Here is a 21,496-nt window from a genome sequence, read left to right as displayed (position 1 = left end):
ATATGTTCCTTACCGTTCTAATTACATGTCGTTGTTCTGTGTTGGGACAGAGCTTATACAGGTGGGTGACGGTAGCACAGTCTGTTCGTGGGCATAAAGCCCGTGCCATTGTGACAGTGTGTTGTGTTTTAGTGTTTAATAAAAAGCCATAACAAATATACCACGCTTCCGTGATTTGTTACAATATAATGGTCTTGCTTCTATAATGTATAAACACGTAGGTTACAGGGTGGGTGTGGCAGAGAGAGAGAGGGAGAGCGATGATGCACACGGATATATCAGATTTAGCGACCGGAGCAAAGTTATGTTGCTGTAACTCTTTGCAATCAATAAATACAGTACTTAATAGGCTAATTGATACAATATCTCCTCGTTTGAGTGTGGTTGTTTGAGTGCAATGGGAGTGTATGATCGTTATTGTCTATAAAGCAGTGTTTCTCAAACTTTTTCAGACCAAGGACCACTTAGCCAATAAAAAAAAATGTGCGGACCATTTAACTAAATATCCCCGGAACAACATGCCTCCTACCCAAGACCTGGCGCCAGACAATTGTTAGCGCACACATGATTTTCGCTGGCTCTCCTTTTGTACGTACCAGTAGGCTAGTTATAGATATGACAATGAGCAAGGCAAAGCATCTGGAACCCTGCTCCATGCGTGACTTGGTTATGTTACAAACTATAGTTCGCTCACAGCCTCATACTCCCATCACACACTCAGACAGACATCACAAAACACAACGATGCGCATACTGACCGCAGTATTTCACTACCAACAGTAGGCTAGCCCACTGGCATTAATACAGCCATCCTAGTAGTCAACTTTTCATAATTAAAAGCTGTCATTATCCAACGTCACACAACACAGAATATAGCCTAGTTATCATCTTGCTGTCTCAGCGGGAGAAAAACACAGTGTTTTGAATGCAACTCCGCGGCGAGATAATGCCCTATGAGGCTGAACCACTTTCTCCTTGTCTATGTTAGAGGCTTTCTCATTTAATTTTCTTTTCATAGTTCCTGTCTTAAGCCACCAATCCATGACCTTGTTAATAGATTAGGCAACTCTTTATTAGATTAGGCTACTACTGGCTGTGTTCTCTTCGTTCTGAGTTGTATGTTAGAAATGTCGCAATAATTTACTTGTGGCCGTCGCGGACCACACTTCATCATATTTGATAGAATGAAGAACACATTAGTTGTGAATACTATCACCGAGTTTGAAAGGTATTTGGTCAGGTAACAGCCCTTTGACAGCTGATTTGCTTTCTGATTTGACAGTACTGCTGTGTGTTTTAAGCAAATAAAATGTGGACTGTTTACAAGCGGGCACCTGCTATCGTTGATTATACAGTAAATACGTTGTGAAATGAAACAAAAACACATCACAGTTAAAGATGTATTAGTATTGATTGATTCACATCGATATGAATGGATGACATGACTAACAAGTGGTGGGAAATTAATATGAAAGTATTTGTTCGGTGAATTAGCGCACTCTGTCCAAACAGTCGCAGTCAACGTTTTTGTCAACACTGGCACCACATAAGTATCGTAATTTGAACGTCCTTATACGTTTTTAAGGAGGGGTTGTAAAGGTACTCATATCTTCGGACCTCTTCTGTTATGTTTGTTCATAGTCAACAAGAATAAGCTTGTGAGACAGTCTGCAGGATATTCATAAATAAACGTCATTAGTATGAACAGTTGAGACAACGTATCATCTCTTTCATCTTCCGGGTCACGACCTGGCAGGGAGGGAGGGAGGAGGGCGGCGGGATCTCAAGCATGCGCAAAGACGCAAAGTCCAGTTCCTTATCCAATTCACCGTTACATGCCGCAATAGTCGAACTATCAACTGGATCGGATCGAGTTATCCAGGGGTGTTAGTCCGACTATGTGCGGTCCGACTACGATCCGACTAAGGTGCTTACATGAAACGGATAATGCGATTTCAGTCCGACTAAGGCAGTTATTCGAATCCATGTAACCACGGTCAGTGAGTTGTCATAGTGATGTTGTTATTACGGCTCCTGATTGGACCTCTGGATTGGACACGGAAGATAGAAACCACAGCGAGTAGGAAAAAAATATATAGCACGAAATCACGTACCAATGAAAACTGGATCATGATTAAATTAGAATGTTGATTTTGGCTTCGGATTGCGTCTGAGTCCGGATCCGGACTGTGGCCCGCCTATTGAGTACCCCTGGTCTAGACTATGAGAGAAAGAAAAGACAGAGTGAGTGGGTAGAGTTTGGCTGTCCATATGAATTGATGAGGAGTAGTGGTGGTGAGGAGCAATGCATCCACATCCATCAGCAATTGGATCATGCTATAAGGGGGAGAGAACATTTTTGTTAGTAGACATCAATTTGGGAAACAGATAAGGAGATACTTTTAGGTAGACTATTAACAGTAGGCAATATGGCCATTGTATCAGTATTAATATAGGCAGTAGAAATGTGATATAAAAGGAGAGGGAGAGAGAGAGGCTGCCTGGATAGGTGTATGGGAATATTATTTAGCATTTCGTTTTGTTATGTTTAGTTACGGTTGGCTGGTATGGTGCATGTGGATTTTAGTTAGGATGGCAGGATACACAACAGTGCCTGATTGGCTGGAGACAGCCGCAGCACATGCCGTACAACATACGCTGTCTGTAGCCCAGTTTTATTGATTTGGGGGATTTTGTATGTGTTTAGTTTTGATGAGTTATGTTTAGTTATGTTGGCTGGTTTGGTGCATGTGGAGTTTTAGCTGCCTTTCTGTTCTCTTTCTGTTTTTAAGAATGAATGGAATGTTGGTGCCCTAGAATTTAACGGTTAAACTGTCTGAAGCATATATAGAGAGAATAATATAAATAATGAGTGATTACTAGCGCTGAAGACTCCTAGTGGGGTTGGTTGTTCGACTGGAATTATTGTATAAAGAGCACATTGATAGTTTTACTTATGTGCATAGTTAATCTCTTTTATTCCATTGCTTTTCAACAACTGTAATAGTTTTTATTATAATTAGAAAATGTTTATTACGTTTAGAGTGCAAAAATAATTATTACCTTGTTTTGATATGCATAATAAAAGGGCCCTCAGAGAGCCTATCTTATTCTATGTTTGTTTCAGTACAAAGTACTGTGCTGTAAGATTTGTGAGGAATTGATGACCACTTGCATGTTAGTGTGTTGCCTTAGCTTGGAATGTAATCGAATGTGCTGTGAAGCAGTCCAGTTTATAGAAACTGATATTGCATAGATGAATCCATAATTATGGGCAATTTTGTTCTATGTCCGTGATAGGTGAAAATTCACCCTAGTTACCTCAGGACTCCGGAGCTGCATATAAGTATATCTATTAGACAAACAACAATTGCAATCGGGCTCACTCCCAGCACAAGGCTGAAAGTGAAGCAAATATAAACACATCGCACAAGGTTTATATAGACAGAAGTTTAGTTTTCAGCAGGGATAACCACCGGGTGGATCTCTGACGTCCGAGGCTCCCTATATTGCAAGGAAGGCAGTTTTGCACAAGGTCGGAAGAAGCTTATCACCTCTGGTCTAAACATGCTCTTGTACAAATGCAGACTAAGTGGCACCTAATATTATAGGTTACACACACGCAGAAACACAGAAAAGCCATGTTCCTGCTTACATAAGTACATGATTTATATAAGGTAATTAATAATACAAGGCACTTGATTATTAGATTCTTAAGCCATTAACAGTGTTTGGAAATGATCTCCATCAGTCCGTTCCTAGGTAACCACATGGAGATTGTTGGTATTGACCAGACTTTTTGTCTGCTCCCTTTGCGGAGTACTGGTATATCAAATATTGTCACCTTGTTGACGTTATGATATGGATGACGTAAATAACCCTTTGCACGCATCACCTCTTCATCTTTCGTCTCTCAGCTCACCTGGAAAGGAGTGGATGAAATGAGCGAAGAAGTGTGGATGTGCAGCTGCTGTGTACGTAAGTGAAATTTGGCCAAATGTATCGATCTTTGTGTACGTAACAGTGTTAATTTTGGCAGCTATTTTAGATTTAGTCTTAGTCTTTAGACGAAAATGCATATTAGTTTTAGTCACTTTTAGTCATTTTTATCCTGCTTAGTTTTAGTCTAGTTTTCGTCGACGAAAACTCAGAACATTTTAGTCTAGTTTTAGTCGACGAAGTCTCATTACATTTTAGTCTGGTTTTAGTCACATTAAACTAAAAATTAAGTCCATCTTATAGTCACATTAAACTCCTTTCCATCCCTTCTCAGGCCCAGGGACCCCCTGTGTTGTGTCTACAACTGCATAATAGTCAAGCTTGCAGTACTTAAACTGTGGATGCAATTAGTCTCTAAGATACAGATCTCCTATGCCTACAGCTGAATTCCAATGAATTCAATGTAATTAATAATTTTAAGGCAATACTTAATTAACAGTATTATCATTAAAATATGAGAGAACATCAAGTCTAGATTTTGAAGATTCAAATGATCTGATAACACAATACAACTACTATGCCTACCTGGCCTTAGTTAAATCAACCACATATCCTCCATATGAATTGCTGTGCAATCTGATAACCAACATACAGTATTTAGCTAGACGGATAGTTTGAGAGTTGAAAATAGTGCCAATGATAATAACAATTGCCCAAATAGACAAGGATATGTAAACCAATCACATATTAATTTATTTTTTCTTGATTAATGTCATGCGTGGCCTGTCCTATAGTCCATTCTGCAATGTGTTTACTAGCTAGTTATCGATAGCTAGTATAACTTAGCTATGCTACCTCATAGTTAGCCAACGTTAGCTAGCTAAAAGTTTTGGAACTCATTTGCCAAGCCAAACGGGAGGTTTCAATCGAAAATGACTAGCTAGTTATCCAAGCTGACACAACCTATACACTCGACTGCCCCTTTGAAGTTAACTTAACGTTGGCTAATATATTCGAATAACTAGTTAACATTAGCTAATTATCATTGACAGTTACTAGCTAATTTACCTTGGCATAAATGGCAGGGTTGTCTTGTGCGCTTTCAGGTGCCTCTTGTTGTGTTCTTCCCACCTATTTTGAAGCCACAAGGTTTCTCTCCGGTTATTGCGGTGCATTGTGTTTTATTTTCTGTCAAGTTATAATTAAAGACTGTCCAGATATCTATTCTTATTTGTCTTCCAGTACCGAGTGCTTGAGCTTCAGCCATCATAACGTTCAGCCTTAGGGCGTCACTTGCATGTCTGGCCATCTCAGAGAGTGGAGGAGGCATAGATACAGGACCGGGCAACATTCAACCAATGATGTGCATACAAGTTTAGAAAAAAAAACAATTGTGACTTAGTCAACCACCAATATTTCGTCTCGTCTCGTCTCGTCAACGAAAGTTAAAATAGATTTAGTCATAGTTTTTATTTATAAAGATCCGTTTTCGTCACGTCTTAGTCTCGTCTTAGTCACGGGAAAAAGGTCGTTAACGAATATTTTTCGTCATAGTTTTCGTCAACGAAATTAACACTGGTACGTAACAAAAGATTGTGTACGGGACAAATGTATCGATCTCTGTGGACATAAGTGACATTGGGCCAAATGTATCGATCTCTGTGTACAGCTTGCTTTTGGACCATGTGTACGCACCATCCCGTGATTTGTGTATGGATGTTTTTCGTCAGTTATCAAACACAATGGACACACAATTGGTTGGAATAGCATGTACATCTTCCAGGGAAACCTCCTCAAAGGCGCGCCTGTGGATGTACTCCAAAGTCTTGTGCTGGTTTATTACAATCAGCTGCAATGTGAGTCATGTCTGAGTCTCAAATCATTTTGTTATTGCTGAAATAGAATATTCTTTTCAATTATCAAACTGGTCATTCTCTCTTGGTGCCAGTACAGTGAATTACTCTAATGGCATTGTGAAAACCTGACAGTGATGCAAAATGCATTTTATCTCTCTACTGTTAAATATAGCCTACCTTATCACTTCCCATATAATTGGCATGATAACTGCATTAACAGTTCATTTACGGCTGTATTAGGCCAACACAATTAACAATTTGTACACAGCAATGTATTGATTGATGCATGAACTGTTTAGCTTTCTTGCATCACAGTTAGTTTCTTTTGGTGTCGCAAATCTGCAAATTACAAATATTGTGCGTACACCATCTCGAGACCATGTGCTGAGTGAAAGATCATGGAATGTGGTGGAAATGCCAACTGAAAGATCTGCGTGTTCCGACAGATTTCATGTGAAAACAATATAACAGACCTCTATTTTAGCTCTGAAGTTAGTTGCGGTTGCTCTGTGTTGGTCTTGTCTTCAAAGGCGGCGATGTTTCCTCATTGTCCCAGCATCACTCCTTGCTCCGTTCTCTCACCACACGTAGCGGTCGGTGTCACAGCAAAACCACAGCAAAATCTAAGTCTTCTGCATCATGTTCTGTATGATGTTCTTCTCTCCTCTGATTATAGCATACAAGATACATTTCAGTTATAGGAAGGTAGAATACACAATTTAACATATTGGGTATGTCTGAGGGTCTGGTTCAAGGTGTAAGGAGGGGCGTGTTAGGAAGGGGAACAGTATGGGGTCTACCTAGATATGAAAGGTGTGAAGGTCTGCAGACAGGAAAGGTCTGGCTGACCATTTGAATGAACGTGGTGTGAATGTGATACGTTCATGTGGAGGACGAATTCACATGAGTTGCAAATACTTAGAAAGTAAATGAAAAATACCAATATTGTTTAAGAGGTACGCATTTTTTTATGGCAAATGATATGGCATACGTCTTTTACATAGAAAAGTGCATACGCACCATTGACACTGGTGGCACTATGAGCCCTATGGTGTTTTTCCCCCACTGGAAGCTCTGTTTTTTTCCCAGCTGCTGGGTTATGGGTTTCCCTTGTCACTCAGCAGGTACCTGATAGCTACATATTTGTAGCTAGGTTTCTGTGGTAGTGCATACACAGCACCATGGTTTCTGTGGTAGTACAATACACAGCACCATGGTTTTACCTAAATGCCAGAACAGCAAAAAAGTTCTCTGACCCAATTGTCATATTTTGTACATCTGACTCTTCTGCACTTACCACGGGCTGTACTACATTGTTAGTCTGTCTACACTGTGCAACCATGCCCTTCAGTGTGCGTTAAGCCTAAGAAGTTGCTTGTAACCAGTGGATAATCCAAACCCATGTGTGCAGCTGGGTTATCAAGGCAGTGAGTTTTTGAAACTGGCTGGTGAAGTGATCCTAAGTAGAGCTGGCTAACGCTGTCATGCTATCACACGCTAAAGTCAGGTTAACTTCTATCAGTCACACCAGAGTTGCCGATGGGCCACGGCTGTTTACTACCTCTGCAACAACTCGTGTGACAGAAATATTTGACAGAAACTGCATGTTTGACTCTACATTGGCTCAATTTACAAACACGATTACACTACATTGAACGAATACTGACGTTCAAATAAAGTAACGTTATTCATGCCCATCCCTAGCTACTAGCTATTTATCTATCTTATGAAATAGAAACCATATACCCATTTTAGAACAGATTTAAAAATGTTGTGACAATCAATGTATGTGTTTGCCAGCATTAGACACTCTCTTCTCTCTGCCGTTCTTTCGCTCTGTGCTCTGCGTCTTGGGCCAGGACCATACCTGTCAAGTCACGTTATCCGGACTCCGTTTGGGTGGGGTCTTGAGGATTACCACCAAGTTTGGTGTAGAGACATCAAAGTTGAAATATGGGCTGACTTCCTGTTTGGTGGCTTTGCCGTCAACTTTGATTGGCTGTTATGGCGAATGCTGTGGAAAATTCAAATATCTTAAAAAGTTGCAGTATATGTGATTTACTGATGATATGAGGCTTTTGTGACAAATTTGGTGAAGCTTGAACAAAACTTGTCCAAGGAGCAGGGAAAAAATGTGTGAAATGGAAGACCATAGAACATGCTTATTTTTATGTTGCACATCATTGTAAAGGTAAATACACAGGCTTTCCAACAAAAAGCATTGTTAGCATTGTAACAACAGAGAAATAATCGACCAAACACAAATTTCCAAACTTTTTTGACAAGTTTAGTTAGCTAGTTTAATGTTAAAATAGTTTTAAGGTAGCTTACTTAATGAAAAAGAGGCTAAACACGTCTTCAAGTTTTTTGAAGTTTTGGTGTTCTTGCTAGCTTGTAATTGTAACATGGGTTTTCCTCTCATTATCCCAATACATTAGTTTGCTCTGTAAAATGACTAGATCCAACGACTTTTCTTTATTTGACAATGTTTTGGTTTCAGCAAATAAACAATGTTGTTCTGCCTTAATATGGCGACCAGACATTCAGTACATTTACTGCATTTCCTTTTGCGTATAAATAGGCTGAAAAAGAAGATTCAAGTTCAAGTTGAATGTTCATTTTTTGTAAGAAAGCCGAATTTACTTGGAATACCAGGAGCTTAGTTTTTGAAAGATTGAGCTGAAGGTGTCGATCCCTCATCCTAACTGAAATATCACTGAGACATGCTGAAATTTGAGGCAATAGTGTGGAGTCAGTACAGTTGCGCATCATCTGCATAACAGTGATAGGAGAACCAATGTGAACGGGTGATCTCAGGAAGTGGTGCAAGTAGAAAATAGGAGGGGGACAAGTACCGATCCCTGAGGAACACCAGTGGCGAGGTGGTGAGATTTTGATACTTGTCCCTCCCAAGAAACACTGAATGGATGTCCATCGAGGTACGATTCAAACCAACTGTGTGCTCCCTGAAATTCCCAATTTAGACAGCACAGAAAGGAGGATGCCATGGTCCACTGTGTCAAAGGCTGCTGACAAGTCAAATACAATCAGAACTGATGACTGAGGCAATGACGGTAGCAAAAGCCTCTGCTCAGTCAAAGACTGAAGAGCAGTTTCAGTAGGATGACCACTCTTAAAACCAGACTGCGTAGGGTCTAGCAAATAATTCTTACAGGAAATCAGAAACTTGCTTGAAGACAACTAAGAATTCTTGACAAAAAGGGAAGGGAGACAGGTCTATAATTCTTCACATCAGATGGGTTAAGTGAAACTTTCTTGAGCAAAGTAGCATTCTGAGCCTGTTTGAATGATGTAGGAAAGTTTCCCAAACTGAGTGAAGCATTGACTACATGCGTGATAGCAGGTGAAATTGTTGGTGAGATAGACTGGAGAAGGGTGATTTGAATGGGGTCCAGAGGACATGTCGACTCCGTTGAAGGAGCATAGAGAATTCTTCTCTGGAAATTGCAAAGTCATCAGCAAAGAGGGAGGTAACTGATGGTGGAGTTGGAGGGTTAAGGAGATTCTTAAAAGTAAAAAATGGTTTCCTACTGTCTGTGGCATTGTCTACCTTTTCATGGTGGAATGCCTTTTTACCAGCCGTGATTGAGTAAGAAAGTGCAGAAAACAGAAACTGAACAGAAACTTCCAAATCTGCCATTAGGAGAAAAAGTAATTGGTGATAAGTTATCATTTCTAAGTAGGCTACTGTTTTTTTGGCACTGTAACTGAATCAAATCATTCACATTCACTGCATGTGTCCTCATAACTAGCTAGCTAAACACTATGTTAACTATGCTAGCTTATCATGAGGCTGTTTTTCAAGGGTTAATGTTAATGTGTTGCCTAGGGTTGCCACCCATCCGGTTTTCACCCAGACAGTCCGTTTTTCCGACTATATGTCCGGATGTCCGGTTTTGACTGTTATTTGTCTGGCTTGTGCAATGTTCTCTTGAATTGTGGTGGGGGGAAACAAGCAAAATTGTTTGTCTCTCTCCACTCCCCCCTTCCCACTGGCAATTTTAGAGCCAATTTAGCATTATTGGTTTTCAAAGAAAGTCTCATTGTCTGTTTACTGCAGTGGTTCAATTAACTGCTTTCCACTGCGAATATCCACAAAAAAGTCATTTCCACAAGTGTGCCCAAACTTTTGTGTCCAACTTTTTTGTGTTTCTAAAAGTGTGTATGGTAGTCGTGTGGATTTACAATAGTGTTTGCCTTGCAGGTTCATTTAAAATGTTATTTTAGGATTGTCCAAAATTATAATTTAAAAACATTATTACTTTTGTTTTTATTCTCCTTAACAGAGAGCACTTGATTGCCGTCTTTACACACCAACTGTGGATGACTACAAGGTATGTGTTTTTGGAATTAATCCCCATGATGTAATAATGTAATTTAATGATGTACTTTGTGTGATGTTTGAGATGCATATGGTTATGCATTACTACAAAAAACTTTTACATTTACATTGCACTTAATCATTTAGCATAAGCAAAAGGGAGAGAACAATCAAGCTACGAGCAATAGAGACCTAGTTTAACAATAAATACTATTTTACATAAGAAATAGAAAAAAAGTGCAGGAATGTAACTACTGTAAGTGCAAGTTAAGTACTAGTAGAAGTGCAAGTTAGGAAGGGAGGTGCTCTCTAAAGAGTTGGGTCTTCAAGAACTTCTCAAAGGTAGAGAGGGACGTCCCTGCTCGTTCCACCAACGTGGAACTACGAATGAGAATAGTCTAGATTGCTGTACTTGCACAGACGGCAGTGCCAAACTTTAGTTCCATCAGTTGTAAAGAGCTCCCAGATAGCACTGGTTGTTCAATAGTTTTTTTTGCTAGGGGTGCTGCAGAGTCCATTGCTCGGCCCTACACGATAGTGTGGTGTGGGGTTGGGTTAGGGTTAGAGTCCATTGCTCGGTCCTGCACAATAGTGTGGTGTGGGGTTGGGGGGTTATAGGTTTTATCAAAATTAAACATACATAGGAGACCTGTTGTTATTTCCAAGAAACACATTTTATTTGTGTTTTACATGTAATGCACACCATGGGAACTGGATTGTCCTAAATAATCTGTATTATGAATATCAAATTATCAAATATCAAGGATCATCAAAATGCATAAGTCTATGGTATGAAACCGTTTTGATACCTTAGCAGGCTATATTAGTAATAAATACAAATGTGGGGGACAAGATGGCGTCGTAGAGTGAACAGCACTGTAAGCCAGCTCCAGTGGCATTTATCAGTTTATGTGTAAATCTTAGGGCTGGGCAATGATTAAAAGTTTTAATCGCGATTAATCCTGATTAAGCACGTTTGTATACGTTCACATTTGTATACGCAAAATCCAATAATGAATTCAAAAGAAGTGTATAGCGCACTTTTATTTTAAATGTTCTGCCATATGAACAAAAGTGCCATAACATTTGTTGTGCAAACACTTTTAACATCAGCATTTTAATACAGTAGCAGTTATTTTCTGCATCAAATGCAAATTAAGTCATAAATGTTATAAAATGCAGTTTTCTGGATTTTTTTGTTGATATTCTGTTTCTCACTGTTAAAATACACCTACTATTACAATTATAGATCACACATTTGTGGCCAAACTTGCGAAATCGGCAGGGGTTCAAATACTTATTTTCCCCACTGTATATGGAATATAAAAGGGGTTCATAGTCCTGTTAAAAGAAGAAAAGCACTACGTTTTTTTTAAAATTGACATTGACATTGCTCTTGCTCTTCTGCAAGAAACGCACTTGCATGATGAAGAGCACCTTACATTTTTTCCTCATTCACCTCAAGAAGTAGAGGAGTGGCTATATTAGTGAGAAGAAATTTGCAGTTTTCAATGCTGGACTGTATTAAAGATAAAAGTTGCCGATATGTTATTGTAAAGGGCATCTTGCAAGGTATAGTTATCTCTATACTGAATGTGTATTACCCTCCTGCTCACCCGTCTGACTTTATAACTAAGCTGTTCTCAGTCAGATATTGCCATTGTGGGTGGAGATTTTAACTGCATACTAAACCCACTTATTCATAGATTATCTTCTAAAAGCTATGCCTCTTTGAGGCACTCAGTTCTATTTGTGGGGACTTAGGATTTGTTGATGTTTGGAGAACAATTCACACTTCTGATAAAGCGTATACTTTCTTTTCTGCACCTCATGGTTCTCACAGTAGGATTGACTACTTTTTCTTGTCAGGTCTCTCGATGCACAGGGTTTTGTCTTGCTCTATGGGCAGTATTTTGATTTCTGACCATGCAAAGGTAATTTTGGACCTCTCCTTCAAGGGTATAAATAATGGAGTGAAATTCTAGAAACTGAACACATCTATCTTGAAAGATCATCCATTTGTTACGTAATTTACCATTAGTGGCGGCTCCTGAAAAAAATTCTCTGGGGGGGGCAATTTTTTTGATAATGATTAAGGCGACCCACTCGGTAAGTACCTTAAGCAGGACAATTGTATCTATTTGTTGTGAGCTGATTAACTCATACAGCAATACCTTTTTGTCCAGTAGATGGCAGCACACAACAGAAATATTTCCCCTCTAGCTACATAAGTTACAGGTGGAAAGCTATGGTAAAAAGTTGCATCCATGAGCCTTCAAAAGAAAAAGTGAGGTGGCGCCACAATAAATTGTCCCACTTGTTCATTATTCACATTACCAAAATGTTGTATGATGTAACATAGATTAACAGGACACATGATATGTCCTGTAACAACATAAAGAAGGGGGCAACATAAGTCAAAACCAACAATATTTATTGACTAATCTTTACAAAAGCAAAATAAGTTATGGCATAGAAAGAGAGAGAGGGAGAGAAAGAGTAAAATAGACAGACAGACTACATTACTTGTACTGAAACTTTGCCCGTCTCTCTTTCAGTGCGACAAAGCGGTCAATGACTCTCTCGTGGAAATCAGGCATTTTAAGGACAAGTTCCCTCTCCATGGAAATATGGAGATATATATGAAGGCTAGATGTCTCGTCCAACGGAGTCGAACGTCCGCACATGGCGGCCATCTTGCCCGTGGCAGCTCGCTCACCCATACCATTGTGTTGGTAGTGGTATGTACTTTTTAAATAACCATAACTTGCTCAATTTTCAACGGATTTACAAATGGTTTGGTTTCTTACAAACGTTATTAACGTGGTTATAATTCGGGATGCTTTTGGGATATTTTTAAGAAAATAACATAATTATTCATAAGTATGCAGTGTCATAACTACATCTCTGACGTTTATAACAAACCAACCCGTTTAAAAATCGGTTGAAAATTGAACAAGTTTTGGTTATTTAAAAAGTACATACCACTACCAACACAATGTTATGGGTGAGCGAGCTGCCTGGGGCAAGATGGCCGCCATGTGCGGACATTCGACTCTGTTGGCTGGCAACGCGGACGAGACATCTAGCCTTTATATATATCTATGGGCGAGCCCTCCCGGAAGCCATAGAGAATGCATTGAGAGCTCTGTTTTGTGAAAAAAATGGATTTAACATGGGAATCAATGGGAGAGGTCTGGGGCGATTTTCATTTTGCCCCAAATCACCCCAGAAGGGGCGGGGCCATTTGAAGCACGACTTTAGGCTGACTGAAAGACTGTTACATGATTCGACAATGACAGAGGCAGATCAGACGGCCTAGTGGTAGAATCCGACCGAAAATCGTCATTTACGCGACTTACAAGGATATTGCGTAAGGATATCAGGATTTTTTTTTTCTTTTCCCCTAGGCAGTGCGTCGCCCCAATCGCCCTTATGGACAAGCCGCCCCTGCTCCAACAGGTCTTCCAAAGTTGAAGCTACTCTTTAGCTGAGCTAGCTGTTGCTGTATCTTCCTTTACTCTTCCAGAACTCTCTCTGAGTTCCGTCAAATAAAACGCAGCACAACACTTAAAGATATCTATATATATATATATGTTAATAATGAGTCACTAGCCGTTCCTCTATTGAATTAACTATACAATATCGTCACACTCTTCTTTATCATCTCACTCTCAAAGCTCCGTTTCCAACTCTCTCGTTCACTCTCCCAACACTCCTTTTCCTCCCCTGCCCTGACCTCTCTCCATGACTCCTGATTGGCTTAAAAAAAACATTTTAACAAATACAATTTTTAACCTTGAAAACATTAGTTACACCCTTTTAACTAAATGAATTGTACCTTATAAAATGAAAATAAACAACAATAAAAATACACTCATTTAAACCCAAATTTCCCCATAGGGCTACACTATCTTCCAATAACTTTATTTGCTATAGCAGATGCTTTTGTTTGCAGATAGGTATGAAATTATGTGGCCCCTCATGACTACTTTGGCTTTTTCACCATGGTATTGTATGTTTAATGTGTTCATGTTCATGTTCATTGTGTTGTCTGTGTGCCTGTGTCCTTGCTCTCTGTCAGCCGCAGCAGCTCATGTGCGGGTTGCTATGCGCTGCGGGGGGCTGGCAGAGTAGCCAGGGGGCGGGGGCACCTGTTTAAGATAACGTGTAACTTGTTGTTGAGCCTCTTGATGCTCGCGGTTTTGTGATAAGGAGTCACTGTGATCTACGTGTCCTCCGTGTCAAGTAATAAAGTCATCATAATGGAAAACCCTCTAAGAATAGTTACTGAGATCGCTACAGTATTATTGGATCTGTATAACCTCTGTTGTTTATTTCAACATATTTCTTTAGTATCTTGCAATTTTTTTGCATTTTTAAACAATGTTATGTCATTTTTAAACCTAATATATATATATATATATATATATACATAGGAAAGTAAGGAACATAATCATTGAGGTCTGCTGCCCTCTCTCAGCAGATCTGCACTTTGTCCACGCTGAATTGTTTTGCAGAAGAGGTGAAAGTCCTGGACATGGAGATAGAGGATAGAACTTTGCGAGTGGTCTTTGCTTTAAGGAAAAGACTGAAGAAACTGACACTTAATGTGAGTACACATTTATGTAGCGCTGGGCAATACATTAATTAATTGAAATTATTATTTTTAGAGTTTTTACTGTGCTAAACAATACCAACTTGACAATTGGTACTGTCATGGCAAAAAGTGACCGGGCGCCTAAAAGAGCCCGGGTGACGTAATATTGGCTTTCGAACGACTCTTGAGTGACAGTTGCTATACCAACGTTAGCATTACGTCACCCGGGCTCTTTTTGGAAGTCAGACTGCCGCTGCATTGAATACCTCAATAACGCGATTTACCCCAGAGCATCTTGCATTATACTTCGCTACCTGAGACCAGCTTGCCTGTATTTTACCTGCAATAAACCAAGCAAAACAACCATGTGCTTGATCTTTGACTGTGTTAAAGTTGTTGACTCACTAGTTTGTTATAGTGTCAAAGTAAGCAAATTTCAACCGGTTTCACCGCTAGCATCTCGCGATTAGCAATTCCTCCGTTGGCTGCTATAAGAAGGTCCTTAATGTGGTGTGATTAATAGACATATCTGACGGCACACACAATTACATTTTCACAAAACAGGGAATTGTTTGCACCACCTTTAACTATAGAGCACAACGGGAGGAATTGCTAATCACTAAAGGGTAGGATGTAGCTAAGTCACAAGGGCACGTTACGAGATATTGATTTTGCTTAGTGTATAGCTAGCAAGCTAGTATGAACTCTCTCAAGTCTTTCTAAATAGGCCTATATCAGCAAATAATGGTAGATCTTAAATTATTTAAAATTATTTGCTAAAAAGGTAGATGAACAAGCACCGTTTATTATTTAAGATGTTAGCAAATTAACTTGCTGGCTTGCTAAAAAGGTAGATGAACAAGCACCGTTTATTATTTAAGATGTTAGCAAATTAACTGGCTGGCTTGCTTTAAAGGCATACGAACAAGCACTGTACCGTATATTATTTAAGATGTTAGCAAATGAACTGGCTGGCCTGCTAAAAAGGTAGATGAACAAGCACTATATATTATTTAAGATGTTAGGAAATTAACTGTGGCTTGCTAAAAAGGTAGATAAACAAGCACCGTATATCACTATTTTCTCCTTCTCCATTTTCTCCTTTTTATAAAAACGAATTTCTACACTAAACAATTTCAATTGAAATGCAAATGATGATGTTAACGGCTAAAATGGAGCACTTTATTTACCGGGGAAAAAAATAGTTTAGCCACAATATATAGCGATTAAAAAAGTAGTATTGACTGCAAATGTTGACGTACAGGATACCGGCAGGTGTAGCTAAAACGAAATACTTCATAGTTTTAGGCACAATATTAAGCGACTAACAAGTAGCTGATGGCTTTCGAATGACTCTTGAGACTGACCAAAAAGTGCCCGGGTTACATATTGTCCGGGTTATGTTATACTAGCGTTGGCATAGCAACTGTCACTCAAAGAGTTGTTCGAAAGCCAATATTACATCACCTGGCTCTTTTTGGCACCCGGTCACTTTTTGCCATGACAGCACACTCAATTTACAACTAGTGAATGCCTTCTCAGATTTGTATTATTTTCAAATGAACATCAAACATTTTTAAATCAAATTAATCAGTTGTGACTTTCCACTGTTAAAGGTTGCAGTTGCTCCAGGAACATCAAAACATAAAAATAGTACAAACTGATTTAAAAGGAAGATGGTTATTGATTAGGGATGTAGCAATACACTCAGCTCACATTTCAATTTGATTCAAAAGACCATGTTTATGGTTAAATTCTTTCAAATTCTTAAGAAAATGTATTGACCTCACACTGGAATGAAAACAATCGATTTATTTTTGATGCATTGACAATGCTGAACTGTTGTCGTCTTTTTGTACCAGTCAACCAAATGTCAGGACAGCTTGACCCTTGGAGGAATTTCTTGAAAGACAAAAATAAATGGTAAATTGAACATTAAATTGAATATTAAATTAAATGGGTCTGTCTGTTTTAGCCAACGTTAATATGAAATTCTGAATTGAATATCAAAGTTTCGCCTTAGTGCCATAGTCTACTGCTTTATGATCCCTTCTGGAAAAAGTAACTTAGCCAACTAAAACGTTACAGATAAACAACAGTAGGCTACGATACGTGCATTTAGGCTAACAAATTGCCAGACGCGCCTTCATGAACAATAACAAATTCGCCTAGTAGTCCTACGTGGGAAAATTTCTTTTTTTATTGCAAACAGCCCATGAAATTAGCCAACAACATTAAACATGAGGAGAACATGTATTTATGAAATGCATTCAATTAAATTGTGATGTCTACTTTGTGCCGATGGACTGATGCTGGTAGGCTACAGTAAAATAGGGTACTTTATTTTACCCCCGTCTTGTATTCGGGGCCCGGCCTTTATTTGTCCGTATCGACCACGCCCCCGGCTACTATCTGAAGCCCGGCGTCTAATTGAATCCCGGTATTTATTTGAGTATGTTAATGGTGGCATTTATTTACATTGCAAGTGCAGAGTATGGGGTGGAATAAGTGCATGACAATGTGGTGGGGATGGCAGAGATAGTCTAGACTAGGAGGGGAAATAAGAGACAAAGTTAATGGGTAGAGTTGGGCTACTAAATTTGATCAATTTTGGTAAACAGTTAACAGTAGGTAACATGGCCACTTTATCATTATTAGCATAATATAATATATTTTTATATAGGGATAGGCATTTTGTTCATGTTTAGTTATGGATGGCTGGCATGGTGCATTTTTGATACATTATTAATTTACATTTACATTTAGTCATTTAGCAGACGCTTTTATCCAAAGCGACTTACAAGGTATACACATTTTACATTTTACACTGATGGCACACTGCGCATCAGGAGCAATTAGGGGTTCAGTCTCTTGCTCAAGGACGCTTCGACAGGGAATCGAACTAGCAACCTTCTGATTACTAACCGACTTCTCTACCTCCTGTACCACTGTCGCCCCATTATTCATGACTATGGGATGCACTAAAGAGGAATGTCTTTAGTCTAAATTTAAAGATGGAAAGGCTGTCTGCTTCTCGGATGGAAGCAAGTATCAGGATGAGTCTTAAGGTGCAAGCACAGACAGCAAGTAGGGTTCAGTAATCCACAACAGAAAGTATCAGTCCACGAAGAAAGCGACTCACTCAGGTAAACAGTCACTTTAGGTAATTAGGCTATCCGCTTCTTCGAGGAAAACAGTGCATAAGTGATCTCGGGTTTATGTAATTTTGAGCTAAGGCATTTAGGGCTTTTAACCTAGAAGGAGTACTTTGAAATCCATTGTACTTTTGACAGGGAGCCAGTGCAGAGAAGGAAGTATAGGTGAGTTCTAGTAAGTGTTGTGAGCAGCAGCATTCTGTGTAAGTTGGAGTTTGAGTTATTGCTACATCCAGACAGGAGAGCATTGCAGTAGTCTAGTCGCAACATAATGAAAGTGCTTTTCTCTATCTTGGAGGGATAGGACCAATATTGCGTAGATGAAAAAAGGATGTCTTTGAGATCTGTTTTATGTGTGAGTCGAGTAGGAGGTCTTTGTTGATAATTACATCGAAATGTGTAGTACTAATGTTAATGAAATGCCATTGAGTGTGGGTAGATGGTTAGATAATGTCATCCTCAGTTGTTTAGGGCCTGCAAGCATAACCTCAGTTGTATCTGAATAAAGGAGCCGGAAGTTGTTAGTCATCCATGCTTTTACATCTTGCAGGCAAGCTTCTATCTAGGGTAGCTGTACAATTTCATTTTGATGTCGAAACGGATTGTCTAAATTCTGAGGAGAAATGTAACTTTCCTCCCGAGGTGTGGATTTTGAATAGACGCGAGGCGACATATAATAATAATAATACTTTAAACTTATATAGCGCTTTTCTAGGTACCCAAAGACATTCGTCTAGTCTGATTTAGAGATTGCATTCAGGTTGGTCCAAGGTGTCAAATGTATCAACATAATGTGGTCTTTCTTACAGTTTTATGCAAAAGCTGGATAATGGGATGTTTTTCAGACAAACATTCTTAATGTAGCAGTATTCAGTTGTATGAAATAAAAATAAAATATAATAATATATAATAAATAATATATATATATATTATATATTATTGATAAAATTAATATAATAATATTATATATATATATATATAATAATAATAAATAAATAAAATTGAATGTTAAAAAAAGGCTGTGAAAAAATGTGGGCACCCTTTTAAGCGTGTAGATTTGAATTCCTGTAGTCACTTAATGCTGATTGATTGAAACACAAAATTATTTTGATTAGCTGATTGAACCTTAAACTGCAAACAAAGTTGAAACCAATCATGAAAAAGCTAATTTACCATAGCTAATTGCTAGGTGTGCTTCTCCTTCATTCTCTGTTGGAGAGTAGCAACATGGGAACCTCAAAAGAACGATCTCTAATGACCTAAAAACTAAGATGATTTGTCAATATGAATTAGGAGAGGAATATTGTGTCATTGTACATCGTTCCACAGACTAGCACAATTTGCACAAGGACAGCCCAATGGAAGGGTAGTGCATAAAAGCCTTTTCTACGTACTTACCACAAGCAGAGTCGCTTGAGGTATGCAAAGGCTCATCTGGACAAGCCAGAATCATTTTGGAATAAAGTGGAAAGATGAAACTAAGATAGTTATTTGGTCACAACCATAAGCGCGTTGCATCACGGAAAAATTACTTGCTGCCTACTGTAAAATTTGGTTGAGGGTAGATACTATACGATACTAATTCTCTAGAGCAGAGATGATTTCATCACTTAATGAAAATGTAATATACACTGGAAAATTGGCAAAAATGTATTCATGCAGGAGTATATAAGTACATATGATTGAATATATGAGTATACTGTATTTAAGGGAAATATTGTGTATGTAAAAGAATATGTATGTGTATGTATCTGTAAACATGTACATACTTACATTTACATGTCTAATTGTTTTTATATTTCCATGTTCACCAGATCAATGAAAAGTTGAAGAATAAGACACAAATACAGTGTCCACCTTGTGAGATCCATACTGAACAAGCTGCAGCCGTGTTCTTAGAGGCACTTAACTCTGTTTTGCAGTATCAGTGTTCAGCTGATCCCATGGACACTTAAGGACTGTGTTTATTGTTATTCTGATCTATGCCTCAAATGGATTGCTCTCAATATATTATGAAGTCAACATTGATAGAGCTACCTTCTGTAATGACTGCATTGTATTGAAATAAGAGAAATATAGTTCAATATTATTCTAACTTTATGGTATTTGTATGTATAATACCCTTGCAATACAGTTACAATACCCTCTGACTGGAGCTAACACTAAACATTTGTGTTCTTAGTTGTGAAACACCTTAAGGCATGGCTCGTGACTAGCAGATTAACTACTAACAGTTAAATTGTACATTAAAATTCAATTTGATGGAATATGGTCATTTGAATGATAGCTAAACACACCTTTCATCCTTACTACTCTTGCATATTTAGTCCCCACAACCTCTCTGTATAGTTCTGTGGTCCAGGTCAGAAACCCAACTAAAATCTATGAAAGGTTTTCATAGCATACAGTAAATTTGCTATAAAGCAGCATTGTGACTTGAAGCAGGGGCAATTTATATTGTTTCTAATATTTTAATATAAGATTTACTGAATTAAAGCAACTTAGAAGAACATAATATTTCATACTTTATTTTATGGGAAAATCTTGTTGAAAATGTATGTATCAAGTATGAAACAGCAAGTATTTAAAGAAAATATATCAAGTAGGAAATATGATACAAGGTAAGGTTAAGGATAATTTATCTCTAAATCCCTCCATTGTCATTGTCTAATGTATTGCAATTCATGACGCTAGCTATGACAGAATGATCATATCTCATCAACTCTTTGATGATGCAAAACTTGGTAAATGGACTTATGATCCCTTCCTGAGGTAATGCACAAATGTTGCATTATTTGACCACTGGGGACACTGTAATAAGAAAAAACAATTGACAAGGCAAATTAAAAAGGTTGAAAAAGGTTCCTGTTTGGAAAAAAAAACATTATTTGTTTTTGTTTCTAAAATATGCTTTTGTGCAACCACTAACCACGCCAGCACACCAGTGATAGATAAAGGCCCGGTGTCTGTATTTTGTCAAAAGATCCAATAAACACTAATTAAACACTACTTAAAAGATTATAATGTTCTGGGTAACACTGGATGTGTCAGGCTTTACAGTGTTAAATTACCCGCATATATAAATATACATTACTCTTTTATATATTTTACAATACTGTTTTTATTTCCTAGTTTCATTTAAAATAATTTGACCAAGTAAAAAATAACAGCAAACAGTTATATATGTAACTGAATGTACATGTTGCATCGTTGTCTCTTAACTTCTAGTGGTGTAATCATTACTACAGCGATGTGTTCATTTCTACAATTCATTAGTTTATTTCATAATGCCTATTTGTATGTCTTAGCATATTATCCTGATTATACTTTTTGTTCATTTATTTTAGAGAAACTAATTCCACACACACAGACACATATATTTCATGGAAACATGTCCCACACATAAATGTCACAAGTAACCATTGGATTGAGGAATGACAATCCTCAGAATAAATAATGGAAATTAAATCCACATCTCCTTGGAAGAGTTTCATTCTTTTTTGACTGAACAATTAGGACAGCATCCCATAATTCCCTACAGTGTAATATGATTGGCTGTTGGGTTCAAATATCAACCTTTCACAAGAATCGTGGATTAAGTCCAG

General features: G+C 38.3%; 1 protein-coding gene across 10 annotated transcripts in view; it reads left to right on the top strand.

Annotated features, from left to right (window-relative positions):
* Window positions 1-20,158, top strand: part of il15l (interleukin 15, like) — a 30,596-nt gene extending 10,438 nt beyond the window's left edge. For 2 of the 10 annotated variants that reach the window (XR_004164281.2, XR_004164280.1), the window contains exons 2-5: window positions 3,917-3,977; window positions 10,102-10,149; window positions 14,623-14,748; window positions 19,706-20,158. Coding sequence is in view for 6 of the 10 variants with exons in the window: in XM_031573287.1 (XP_031429147.1) it covers window positions 3,917-3,973; window positions 10,102-10,149; window positions 14,620-14,748; window positions 19,706-19,846 (375 nt within the window). In the remaining 4 variants the exon portion in view is untranslated. Of the gene's footprint in view, window positions 1-3,916; window positions 3,978-10,101; window positions 10,150-14,619; window positions 14,749-16,598; window positions 16,660-19,705 lie in introns of all 10 variants that reach the window. The other 8 variants (XM_031573287.1, XM_031573292.2, XR_004164282.1 and 5 more) reach the window with 6 other exon arrangements.
* Window positions 20,159-21,496: the final 1,338 nt, after the last annotated feature.

Source organism: Clupea harengus, chromosome 9 (assembly GCF_900700415.2).
Source record: "Clupea harengus chromosome 9, Ch_v2.0.2, whole genome shotgun sequence".
NCBI classification, from domain to species: Eukaryota; Metazoa; Chordata; class Actinopteri; order Clupeiformes; family Clupeidae; genus Clupea; species Clupea harengus.
The sequence above is the reverse complement of the archived record's forward strand: the minus strand, read 5'-3'. Positions and strand labels throughout refer to the sequence as shown.